This window comes from Brassica napus, chromosome C4 (assembly GCF_020379485.1).
Source record: "Brassica napus cultivar Da-Ae chromosome C4, Da-Ae, whole genome shotgun sequence".
NCBI classification, from domain to species: Eukaryota; Viridiplantae; Streptophyta; class Magnoliopsida; order Brassicales; family Brassicaceae; genus Brassica; species Brassica napus.
The window spans coordinates 61,572,217-61,585,296 of record NC_063447.1 but is presented as its reverse complement, the minus strand read 5'-3'; the positions used below and the strand labels follow the sequence as shown (position 1 = coordinate 61,585,296).

Here is a 13,080-nt window from a genome sequence, read left to right as displayed (position 1 = left end):
AAAATGGTTGATTGACGAGACTGAAATGACTTATAAATACAAATATGAGATTTATTCATGTTTGGCATGCTTATGCGTTTGAGATTTTTTGGTTTATATTCGGAAATTGAAGATTATTTTATCGATTTTCCTTTTAACCAAATCAGTGGAATTAATCAAACCCACTAGTGGAAGATATAGACTTCACTTCAATGCTGAAAGACTCGTAATCGTGGCAGACTCTCTTGGTATAATAGAAGCTTCACTTCGGTATCCGTTAGTAAAATCAAATCTTTTATAAAATCTAGATCAAAATAATTATAAGATCAGTTCTTTTCTATATTTGAGACAAAAATAGTCATTCAAAATCTATACTTATTAAATTGTTTTTAAACAATACAAATCAACTAAATGATAATTATGGAACCATAATATACTTAAAATTCCTAAAATCATGGAATAACTAATATACATCGTTATTACAGCTTTCATAAAAATTATTTACAATCAATCAGTTTAATATTTAACAAATTGTTTGCTATCCAGATATTATAAGCATACACAACAATAATATCTATCATATTAACTGAAATCATAAAAGAAAATCTAACAAATTTGAATTTATCTAGATAGCAATATATTCCCATAATCTGAAATGGAACTGTATATATGCTTTCAACTAAAGCTATAAAATACTATATTCTCATGCTCACACCTCTCAACATGTTTATCCTAATATTTAAAGTTAATTATTTTTTTCAAATGATGTGAAGTAACCTCTATTAGAAAGTTAGACAATAATACCAAAATATTTACAATCATAAATTTTCAAAATACAAATATTAGTATTTTTATATATATGACAAATAATCCACACAGATGCGTGAGTCAAAATCTAGTTAGGTAATTAAAAACAATTAAGAAGATGATTGTTATATTAATCACTTGTTAAAAATAAGCGCTTTTCTAACAGCAGTGAAACAAACCCTCCAGCTGAGGTAGAAGTGTTACTTTCCGCAAACCTCTATTTGAACAAGAAGCTTCACTTCCATATCCACGTCATTATCTTTTAACTAGCTTAACACGCCAGTTCCTTGGTCTGCGTGAACCTGATGGGAAACTCCGGTAAAGCTCCGGCTGTGGAATCGCCGAGTGATATCTTCCAACGATTGGTGAGAGAGGATTCTTCTGGTAATGAACCATAATTTTCTTTAAATTGATCTTTCTTCTTCCCTGAAGCGATCTTGGTCATTGTTGATGTGTGTATTGGTGTTTTGAAGGTGGTTGGGAGAAGACCTGGAAAGCAAGAGCAACCCCATGGGACTTAGGTAGACCAACTCCGATCGTTAAGCATCTCGCTGAGACTGGTTCGTTGCCTAAAGGCAGAGCTCTTGTTCCTGGTTGTGGAACCGTATGTGTTCTTGGACTTTTGTCTCTTTGCTATTCTTGAATATCTTCCTGTTGTGTGTTGCAATGAAACATGTTTTGTTTTCTGTAGGGTTATGATGTGGTGGCAATGGCCTGTCCTGATCGTTATGTCATTGGTTTGGATATATCAAGAACTGTGGTTGAGCAATCATCAAAGGTTGTGAACAGTTTTTTTTTTCTATTTTTTTTGAGTCAAGAGTCTTGTCTTTACATCTTTTATTAGCACTTTGTGTTGCATTTAACAGGATCTAACACATTTTGTTTTAATCTCTAATGTAGAGATTTTCCACTCTGCCTAATGCAGAATACTTCTCTTTCTTGTGTGAAGACTTTTTCACTTGGGAGCCAGATGAAAAATTCGATCTCATTTTCGACTATACGTATGTGTGTTTAATCTTACTCTGTATCTGGTTTGATACAACATATAGGCTATTGCTTTTTACATGACCATTCTTGCAGCTTCTTCTGTGCATTTGAAGCTAGTGTGAGACCACTATGGGCACAGAGAATAGAAAAGCTTCTGAAACCTAGTGGAGAGCTTATAACATTGATGTTTCCTGTAAGCAATCATACCATCTCTATTCTCTTATATGTTTCTGATGAAACCTTAAAAACTATTGATGTCTTTTGGCAGATGGATGAGCGTTCTGGAGGTCCTCCTTACAAAGTATCTGTGTCTGAGTAATGTGTTTGTTCTCCCTGTTATCTCTTTTACTAATTACCAGCAGCAACGTCACTGACACGCTGTGGCGAAATCTTCACTCTGTGATCTTTAAAATGTTGCAGTTACGAGAAGGTTCTGATTCCACTGGGGTTTGAGGCTATCTCCATTGTGGATAACGAACTTGCTATAAGACCACGCAAGGTAAAAATATCAACATGAAACTTTTTAATAAGCGTTAAGATGATTAGATAATGTTGACCTTTGGAATCCTTGTTCAGGGAGTAGAGAAGATTGGAAGATGGAAGAAGAGATCTCCAACGTTACGCTCCACCTTGTGAAATGTGATGATTTGAAGCTTTAATTATAAGCTTTTAATCTGGATGTTTTGTGATTTTTTTTTCACTGGTAAACTAAACGTGCATTTGTACAAACAATATTTGAATAAAAATGTGAGTAATATTCAAAACGTTTTCCCTCTTCTTAGTTAGTAATAAGCATGAAAATTCAGTTTGGGTTGTGCTTGTCATATGTATCCAGCAGTTTGAGAAAGTCTTGTTGAGTTTATTCATGCTTCATAGCTGCTACGGTGCATTGGTTATAGACACTTGGTTACCTGATGTTTTGTACAGATAACATTTTGGTTACTTTTTTCATATGAAATAACAACAAACGCCAGCTGATTTATCAACAATTTTGATGATTCTTGCAGCTTCTTCTGTGCCTTTGAACCTAAAGCGCGACCTATATGGGCGAAACGTATGCAAGATCTCTTAAATCCTGATGGATACCTTATAACATTCATGTTTCCTGTACGATAAAATCATTAAAAACATGTATATCATCGATACATATATATAAATCATAGCGTTTAAGATATGTTATTTTATCGAATTATGTTACAGTTAGATGATAGCGCCTGATGGACCTCCTTACAAAGTATCAGTCTCAGTGTAATTAATCTTTATCTTCTCAATCTTTTCATCACTCTGAAACTCCCCTATATGCTTCTCTTTGGTTAAAAGATAGTCAAACTTGCTTAAATGTTTCTACAGCTCTGAGGAGCTTTTGATTCCCTTAGTATTTTAGGTAACCTCTATTGTTGATTACAAATTGCTGCAGAAATATGCAAGGTAGAAAAACAATCCAACTTCATCACGTAATTAAACTCATTGTGAAACAAGAAAGATTAAAAAGTTTTTTAACATTTGATATTAAAATTTCAAGGGGCTGAAAAAGCTGGCAGATGGAAAAAGAATGCAGTGTCCCATGCATCATGTTTCACGTTGATGAAACTGGCACACCTAAAAGACAATGAGACGTGTAACACATTCACACTTCAAACTTTTTGTCGTTTTGTGTTTTAACAAACAGTGTCGTGTTCATTTCGACTATAAGTGTGTGTACTAAAATGCTGGATAATAAACTGTGGGTGGAATCTAGGCTGTACATTGTCTTTATCTTATTGCTCATATTGAAATTTGTGGCCCGCTTCTCTTTGTGACCTTAGAAAAGTGTCCAGCGATGATTCTGGAGCCACGAATGTTCACTTGTGAATAATGGAGTGAAACTAGGGCCACTGATTCCACTTTGCTCACACTATGGATAAGAACGCGTTTTGTTACCACAAGGTCTTTCGAAATTGATCTTAACGTTTTATGCATGATATAAATGAATGTGTATTTCATTACTAGGGGGTGTCTGCGCTACGCACGGGATTGTCGGGATTGTCGATAATTATTTTTCATGAAAAAATGTTTGTCTTTTATTTTTATATGTGTCATTTTACCATTTTAAAGCTATTTTTATTAAAGATGGTATAGTACGCTATCATTAACTGTTACAATTAGGAATTTACTAAATTAGTTTCAAAAAGTCAAAAAAATCATATTTAAATAATATTATTTTTTAAAATATGTCAAATGTTAAATCATATGCAAACCGAAGAATGAATGGTTAATAATATAATATGATATATCAATATGGTTTTTTTAGTATTTTTTGTCCAAAACCTAGCAATTATTGGTTACAATATCACAATAGCTATGTTTTCTATTTTATGTCAATAAATTTTGCTATGGTCACTTATAATATAATATTATATTTTTTTAATTTAGTCGAATGTTAAATATAATGCAAACAAAAGAATGTTTAGTTAATAAAATAATATGATATAATAATATGGTGTATTTTTTATTATTTTTTCGTTAAAATTTAGTCAATTATTGGTTATAATATCACAATAGATATGTTTGTGAATATCTTGTATATTGTATAGTATTGTATATTGTATATCTTTATATATAAAGTATTGTACACTGGAATTTTTATTCATCACGATAAGCTGTCGAATCTTGTATATTAGTTTGTGAATATATTGTATATTGGATATCTTTAGTATAAATGCAAACCAATATATTGTATACTGGTTTGGCTTGTTAAATTATATAGTATTGTACACGGTAAACAACATGTATTGTATAGTTTTGAATCTTTAAAAGTGAATTTCCTTGAGGAACATGTGTCAGAATTTTCCCTACCACTTGTCAGAACGAAGGAAAAAAGTCTATTTTATATATAAAGATCTAGGATATTACAACTAAATAATTTGGTCTTTTTATGAAATGGATAACGAGATTTATTAGGATATTTAGTCAAATTCTTACAATTGAAAATGTATTTAAGTACATCAATTTCTCATATTAAAACTCGAGATATGGAGAAACGCTAATAATACTAGGTGCATGGTCTCCGCGCAAGCGCATGGCCGGCTATATTATAGGTGCATTGTATAGTTTTGTTTACGGGATTTTATTGTTTGTTTGTTTTTTTGTCTATAATGTGATGGATGGAACTTTGGAAATTACATAGGTTGATGAGTTTGATATAAGAATGAACGACGAAGTCATATGTTGATGTTTTTTATATCTTATATGTTCAAAGTTGAGGGTGATGGAACTTGTTAGTATGGGATAAGTTGTTGACTAATTACCAGTTTTAGTTGCTGGTATGTCATTCCACTTGAATTTGCATAATTGTAATCTTGCTTGGAGCTGCCAAATATGGTATGTTTACCAGTTTCTAGGTTTGTGTTCGTAATCACTTGGAGATTGTCGAACAGTCTAATCTTGACTGGAGATTGATCTCAGGAGCACCCGTGATGACTTCATCAATAATGGTTAGTGAGATAAAACGAATGAGGAATGGATGATCAGTTATCTTGTACATGCTTGAGCACCTCGCAACCTCAAAATGATCGACTTTCACAATGGAACCTGCTTTCAAAGATGGCCTGTAATGATTAGCACGTCCGACGGGAGTAAACCCATGAATCACGGAATCTGCAAATAATATTATTCAACAAAGAATCAGGAAATCAATTAAAACAATTATGTTAAATAAGTGTGATAGATCGAAGATTAACTTACCTTTTCATCAAGGAAGAAAACCGTGATTCCCACAAACTCCCTGTTTTTCTTGAAGTTCAGGGAATCCCATAAGCGTAGGAAGCCAAAGGAACCTGCTTTCAAAGATGACCTGTAATGATTAGCACGTCCGACGGGAGTAAACCCATGAATCACGGAATCTGCAAATAATATTATTCAATAAAGAATCAGAAAATCAATTAAAACAATTATGTTAAATAAGTGTGATAGATCGGAGATTAACTTACCTTTTCATCAAGGAAGAGAACCGTGATTCCCACAAACTCCCTGTTTTTCTTGAAGTTCAGGGAATCCCATAAGCGTAGGAAGCAAAGGCTATGCTCTGACTACTACGACTAAGACGGAGAGACTCGAAGGTTGAGTGACAACGGACGCCGGGACGCCGGTTTGAGGAACTGGAGAGGCAGAGAGAAACATTTTCTAAAAGATGGTTAAATCTAAGAGGAATCAATGAGTTTTGTGGAGATACAGATTGGGTTCATCAAAGATGAGAATCATATATATATGGTTTACAGACGGGCTATAAATCAGGAATATTTATGATAAAGCGAATTAAGATGGGGAGATGAAGAGTTCACCGGTGAAAAAATAGATTACAAACACACACGGCGCAACTCTGTAACTCAGACTTGTTTGAGACAATGATGAAAAGAACCCCAACTCATGTTAAACGACAACAGTTTACAATATAGGAAAACCATAATTGTTGAAAACTAGAGCTATTTTCATATAACGTGATAAATTCCATTAAAAAATGAAATTCATAATACACTTGTAGACCCGACCTTCAGAGGAAGCCGAAGAAACAATGGCTTCCGACCTTCGTAAATATATATTAAGTTCGGCCATCAATGTACAAAATATCATTTAGCTTAGTAGTATAAGTGTTGGTATTTATATCTCAAAAACCCGGGTTCGAGTCATGGACTTAACACTTTTTCACACTTTTTAAAAGTGGAACCCATAAAACGCTGACGTGGCACACTGAGAAGTGAGCAAAAACTCAACTAGATTTTTTTTTTTCAATTTTCCTAATCAAAACACCAAATCGTAAACAATTCCACCAGTATTCCACCATATTTGAAATTGCTAATAATGTTTAAAACTCGGTGAGTAAAAGCTGGAAAACAAATCTGCAATCATCTATAAACCCCCACATATATTACCTTTTATTAAAGTTGGAGCAACCTCCAACTTTTTTTTTATCCATACAACTTATTCTTAGCATACAACTCCGAACATAATTATTATTGCATAAACCATTGATCGTATTCCAATTACTACCATAGTTTAATGTACGTATTTCTTTTTTGAACATTAGTTTAATGTACGTATTCCTACTTGTTACTTGTTTCTTGCTTCTTCAGTGTTAGTTCAACTAATGATGATGATTTTTGGCCGAGGAAAAATCTAAAATATATGGTTATAAAAAATCTAAAATATCTACGTGCTGCATTGAGAACACACATAAAATGGGCAAAAGCATTGAGGGTGAAAGGACAATAATTAATGGCTATATACAAAAATTAAATTTTCAATTATTGGTTTCTTATTTTTACATTTATTAATATAATATCCTGGCCACTGTAGGGTATATAAATTACATCACATCTGCTTGAAGTTCCACATCTTCAATATCCACACAAAAAAAAAGAATTGCTAGAGCTTGAGAGAAACCTTAAAATGGCTGAGGGACAACAAAACTCAGCTCACATCAATGGTGAAAACATCATCCCTCCAGAAGATGTTGCTAAGTTCCTGCCCAAAACTGTTGAAGAAGGTGATTCGTTCCTCCCTCAATATTTACTTATAAAATTTTTTTTGATCAATATTACTTATACAATTGTAACAGAGTTTTAGGTCTTTGTTCTCTAGTAATATGAGTAAGATCATTGCGGATTTGTGACATATGAGTCACACTAATCAATATCATATGCTTTTTGATTGGATCTATATGGTTTCTGTTTTTTTCTCGCTATATGGTTTCCTTATCCATAGCCACAAAATGGATGGAACTATTTTGGATTTCGTTTGGTAGAGAAAAAAAATAGTAATACTAATGTGAATACTATTAAATAAAATAAAAAGGTGGATGGGAAAAATGTTGGGAAGACGGAGTAACACCATGGGACCAAGGAAGAGCCACACCTCTCGTTGTCCATCTTGTTGAATCTTCTTCTCTTCCTCTTGGTCGTGCTCTTGTCCCCGGCTGTGGAGGAGTTAGTCTTCTTCTTACTCTTCATATATTTTTTCTGGCTCGGTTTAGAGAACAAATATACTGACCAAACTAAGATCCAAGCTAGTTTGAATTGTGCATAAGGTAATTATCTATTATTTTTGTAAAAAATCATATTTGGAGCAGGGTCACGATGTGGTTGCGATGGCAAGCTCCGAACGTTACGTTGTTGGTTTGGATATTTCTGAAAGTGCCCTCGAGAAAGCTGCTGAGGTTATTCATATTCTCACTATGTTACTTTCATCGTCAATTACTGAATTTTTTATTAATTACCTTCGGATTACATATAGACTTACGGCTCCTCACCGAAGGCCAAGTACTTTACGTTCGTGAAGGAAGACTTCTTCACATGGCGTCCTAACGAATTATTCGATCTTATTTTCGATTATGTGTGAGTTAGTTAACTATTTTAACATAATCTATGAAATCAGAAAAAAAAAAAAGAAACCAATATTCCAAGTAACAGGGTCTTCTGTGCCATTGAGCCGGAGACGAGACCTGCATGGGCCAAAGCCATGTATGAACTCTTAAAACCCGATGGCGAACTCATTACTCTCATGTATCCGGTAATTATTTTGATATTTTGTGTAATTATTCCATTTTTAATCAATCATATATTAAAAAAAATCTTGCACTTTTTGTTTATTAGATTACCGATCATGATGGTGGACCGCCATACAAAGTAGCTGTCTCTACGTACGTAAATAGCCTCTTAATTTTCGTTATGTACATAGCTATTCTAATATTTATGACATGAAAATCTGTAGTTACAGTAACAAGTAGCTTAAGTAATCAATACTAAACTGTTAATTTTGCTTGTGTTTCTTGTGGTTTAGCTACGAAGATGTTTTGGTTCCGGTAGGATTCAAGGCAGTGTCCATTGAAGAGAATCCATACTCCATTGCCACTCGTAAGGTATATACACTGACCACATTTTGCGGCACATATAGTTTAAGCTCGCATTAGTTAAGCCGTATGGAATGGAACAGATTGAACTTATCAAAACCGTATCACATTGTTACACTAATCATTCTTCTTATGCTTCATGTGCCCAGGTTCATACACATAAATGTATATACTTATACTAGAGTCTAAGTTGGAACTATATGACTTTGTGTAAATACATATCCCAATACCATTATACTGTATATATAAGAAATTAGTACATGGACTACAGTATAGGCCATATTGAACAGAACAATGTCATTTATCTACTTACAATTCCAAACATATATCAAATTTTGAATAATTAGGAGTTTCTATTGTAAGTTTTAATATAGATGTACCTTCTAACAATATAACTAGTTATAACCAAATTTTAATAATTTGTTAACATTATATTTTCTTACCCTTTTGTAACCAAACTAACATAACTAATACTCTTCTTGTATTATATTAGAAATGGTGTTTTCAAGAAAGCAAAATTAGTCAGATTTTACTATTTATATTCGTAAAATCATTTTAACATTTTTTACAAATTATAGATAAACTGTTCGATTATTTATTTGGTTAATTACATAATCAGAATTTAGTTGCAATTTAAATACACTTAACTGATTGTTCATTACTTCATTGGATTGGTATATGTATTTTGAAAAAAAAATGAATAGGGTAAAGAGAAGCTTGCTAGGTGGAAGAAGATCAACTGATCCAAGAAAGATCTCTCTTACTCTTTACTAAGAGTCTTATATGCATATTCTACCAATGTATTAAGTATGAAATGAATATTCTACAAATTTGCCGATTATTAATAATAAACTTGATGTTTGTGATAATATAATTCAATTAAGAGAGACTAATTTTATTTGATAACAAAATTTAAATTTGAAAAAAAACTGAGAGTAGAGAAAATGGCGCGTATTACAGAGAAGAGAAATCTCCGATTACTTGCCGAACACTCTGCTCCATCTCTACTCCTCTTACATTTTCTTGATCTCCTTCTCTTCTTACTCTCTTTTCTCAATCTTTCCTCCATGGAAGCCAACACCAACCACGAAGAGGAACAGAGCTCCGACCACGCTCATGTTGGTTCAAATACTAACTTTGATTTGGAATCTATAATTTCACACTTTTTTTTGGGTCAAATTTTTCATTCATTTTTAACATTTCATATTAGTACTTTGTACCAAAAAAAGTACAAATTACACTTTCACAATATAAATACATACTTAGACGTAAAACAGAACAACTCAGATCACGGACGCATCATAATACTCTTGCGCCTACGACGGTTGTTGTGGTGGCCCTTTGAATTCACGAAATCAAAGACAACCTTGTGGCATTACCACACCCGCCTTAACTCCTTTAATATTCTTACACGTCGAAGTAGCCGACCGTCCGTTGAACGTCAGCTTAATATCGTGCAATCTAATTGCTTGGCATGGGTTACTACGACTGCAATCAAACGTTAAAGCTTGTTGTGTTCGAGACGTCCCTTGAATATTTCTATACACGACCTGACTAATCTTCACACCAGAACCCTAACAAAATATAATCAAACAAAACCAATCAGGTTAATTTGATATAAATATTCCATTGTATCCTTAGCGGTTAATAGCTTTACCTGTTTAGGACAGCCTTGATGAGTCGGACAATAATTCTGATCAACGATGATTGGATTCTGAACGTTTTTCATGACCAGATTCTGAAACAAAACGTTTCTCACAAAACCTGTGCTTTGTCTAGCCCATGTCTTGATCCGAACACCATTATCCGAACCCGAAAAAACAGAGTTTGTCAACGTTATGTTCTGTACCCCAGCTTCATTAGCATCTCTACCTAGACTCCCAATACTGCGACAAAGTAATATCATAAAAATCAGTATATAACTTCAAAATATTTGAATCTTGCTCTCCAAGCTATCTTCAGTTGTCATACCTGATTCCATGACCTGGTCCGCAGTTGAGTTTAGACATGTAGAGGTTACGAGTTCCCGGACCGATAGAGATACAGTCGTCTCCCGTTTGAAACGTGCTATCGGTTACGGTCACACCAGTAGACGCTTGGACGTGGAGGCCATCTGTGTTGGGACTTTGGTCTGGAGCCACTAACTTCACTTTCCGGACAATTACATTGTTGCAGCTGTTTATCACTAAATGTGTTACTTGGCTGTTTATTGACGTTAGGCCGCTCACTACAATGTCGTTTGCCCAGTTAAACGTCATCGACTGCAACAACATCATCACCACCATAATTTATAATTTTTTTCATAGAGATAACATAAAACATTTAAAAACTTTTTTTACTATTTAAAAAAAGAAAAAAAAGTTAGTTAAATCAGTTATCTTACTCTGGCTCCAGCTGGACAACTCTTTCCGGATTTTCGACAAGCCCAAAAAGATGCACCTCTAGCATCTAAAGTTCCTCCATTGATCGAGATCCGGTTAACTTCAACGAATAAGATCCAATAACCGGAATTACCCAAACCACGGTAGTCTGAAGGAGCTACAATCGTTCCATCGATCTGAAACGTGATTCTACTGCGACATGGACCACGAAACTCCACCGGTTTTAACAAGAAGCTCCCTCTAGGGACCGTTACTGTGACACTTGCAGCTGAGCGGCAAGCAGATTTCCACGCGCTGAGAAAGGCTTTTGTTGAATCGGTTCGACCGTCCGGTTTAGCACCGAAGTCGACAACATTGTAGTTGGAAGCAGCCATTGACGTACCCATCAGCAAGAAGCTTGAGAAGAACATCAGCAAAGCCGCCACAAGCTTTTTATTAGTATGATCCATTGATTGTTTCTTACAAAGAGAGATAAATAAATATTTGTAGATATTTAGATTTGAAAGGATATCTGTTTTTTTGTTGTTGTTTAAGTTAAGTGTGAGGATGAAGGAAAATTATACGGCTACGAAGGTTATTTATATGTAATTGTAGACACAGTTGTATAGTTAAATATTTGTATTTGAATACGTTGACTTTATTTTAATTATATAATAATGCTAATGATTGTTTGATCATATGTATATGATGAAATCCAAATGAATGAAATGTACGGTTCGCATAATCGCATGTTATGATAAGCAGTTGTGAGTTCCCTTAAGCAAGTAACGTTGATGATCTATAAACAAGAAAGCATGTGATCCATGTTCACTTGCATAATTTATATAAATAATTTAATTGGAAAATGTGATGTAGTGTTAAGTCATTGGTCATTGCAAAAGAAACAAATACAAATTATGCAAGTGTATTCGTAGACTTTTCTAGTGTTCTTCGGATAAATGGTATTTAATAAAAGATTTATCTACAATTAAAACGAATATGAGAACCACTATATCAGGTTTCATGTATAGCATAAGTTATGGCATGTGACATGTGACATGTGGACTGTGGAGATGTTATATTCAATCCTAGCCGTAGAAGAAGAAAGGCCTCCGTATCCTACGGCCATGACTCGCTGCATAGTCAAGAAAAAGAAGGGTTCCTAAAAGTCAACCAATGTTAACTTTACCACGTCACAAGAATCAGCTAACATGGGATATGTAATGTAATAATATAAACATACGGTCATTTGAGAAATTAACATATAATTAGAATAATTATCACATGGGCTTACGTGAATGATGAATGGATGGTGGACCGTACCGTTATCAATATCGGTTATTGTCTCAAGTCTTTGAAAGGCTTTCTTCTGCAACTGACCTTACAATATATTGTTTTTTTTTTGTTTTTATTTGATTATACGAACACGTTGGCTTGAGACCGAAGGTACAAAAAGCTTTACGGAAAGCAAAAAGGGGGGGGGGATTCATTTAGATATATTGGACAACCAAACGGATATTGAATTAGGAGAGATTGGATATCCGAACCCGAACGGGTAATATCCGAACTCGAATGGATATCTAAAGATAACAGAACATGGATATTTCTAGTTACATCTCTCATTTTATATAAAATTAGTATTATCTCCCGTACTCCGTCAAGCTCAATATAGCTCAATATCAAACAAAGAAGATCAATATAAAATATTTATTTTTCTTTTCCAAGACAATAAAAAGTTATTAGATATGAAAATTCAGGTAAAGCATCTCAACTAAAACATTGACGTTACTTTTCTAGATAATTGACGTCAGTTTTTCTTGTAATCTTTACGTTCTTACTTCATTTTTTGAAAAAGGGTTACGTTCTCACTTCTTAGTTCTTATCATGTGTACTTTTTTCTCTCTTAGTACTCCTCCCTCTTTTTTTTCTCTCTAATGGTATATTTATTTCAAAGTTTTTATTTATGAGTAAATCTACAAAAATTGGTAAGAAAAATGAAAACAAAAGTGTATCAAAAGCAAACACACATAATATATTTTTTTTATAAAATCTCAGAGTGATCCT

At 33.7% G+C, this 13,080-nt stretch overlaps 3 protein-coding genes across 3 annotated transcripts; 2 read left to right on the top strand and 1 right to left on the bottom strand.

The window, feature by feature from the left end:
- Window positions 1–982: 982 nt before the first annotated feature.
- On the top strand, window positions 983–2,547 carry LOC111215419 (probable thiol methyltransferase 2). Its single transcript, XM_022718905.2, has 8 exons — window positions 983–1,170; window positions 1,260–1,390; window positions 1,478–1,564; window positions 1,687–1,787; window positions 1,867–1,966; window positions 2,042–2,088; window positions 2,194–2,272; window positions 2,350–2,547. The coding sequence occupies exons 1-8, from the start codon at window positions 1,092–1,094 to the stop codon at window positions 2,407–2,409; spliced, it is 684 nt and encodes a 227-aa protein (XP_022574626.2). The 5' UTR covers window positions 983–1,091; the 3' UTR covers window positions 2,410–2,547.
- A 4,542-nt stretch (window positions 2,548–7,089) lies between these two features.
- On the top strand, window positions 7,090–9,525 carry LOC106429312 (probable thiocyanate methyltransferase 2). Its single transcript, XM_013870062.3, has 8 exons — window positions 7,090–7,294; window positions 7,603–7,733; window positions 7,877–7,963; window positions 8,041–8,141; window positions 8,217–8,316; window positions 8,400–8,446; window positions 8,587–8,665; window positions 9,361–9,525. The coding sequence occupies exons 1-8, from the start codon at window positions 7,198–7,200 to the stop codon at window positions 9,397–9,399; spliced, it is 681 nt and encodes a 226-aa protein (XP_013725516.2). The 5' UTR covers window positions 7,090–7,197; the 3' UTR covers window positions 9,400–9,525.
- A 13-nt stretch (window positions 9,526–9,538) lies between these two features.
- LOC106391816 (polygalacturonase-like) lies at window positions 9,539–12,451 on the bottom strand. Its single transcript, XM_022702107.2, has 4 exons — window positions 11,040–12,451; window positions 10,628–10,917; window positions 10,314–10,542; window positions 9,539–10,230 (listed from the first exon to the last, which is right to left on the bottom strand). Exons 1-4 carry the CDS (start codon window positions 11,484–11,486, stop codon window positions 10,012–10,014), a joined length of 1,185 nt encoding a protein of 394 aa, XP_022557828.2. The 5' UTR covers window positions 11,487–12,451; the 3' UTR covers window positions 9,539–10,011.
- Window positions 12,452–13,080: the final 629 nt, after the last annotated feature.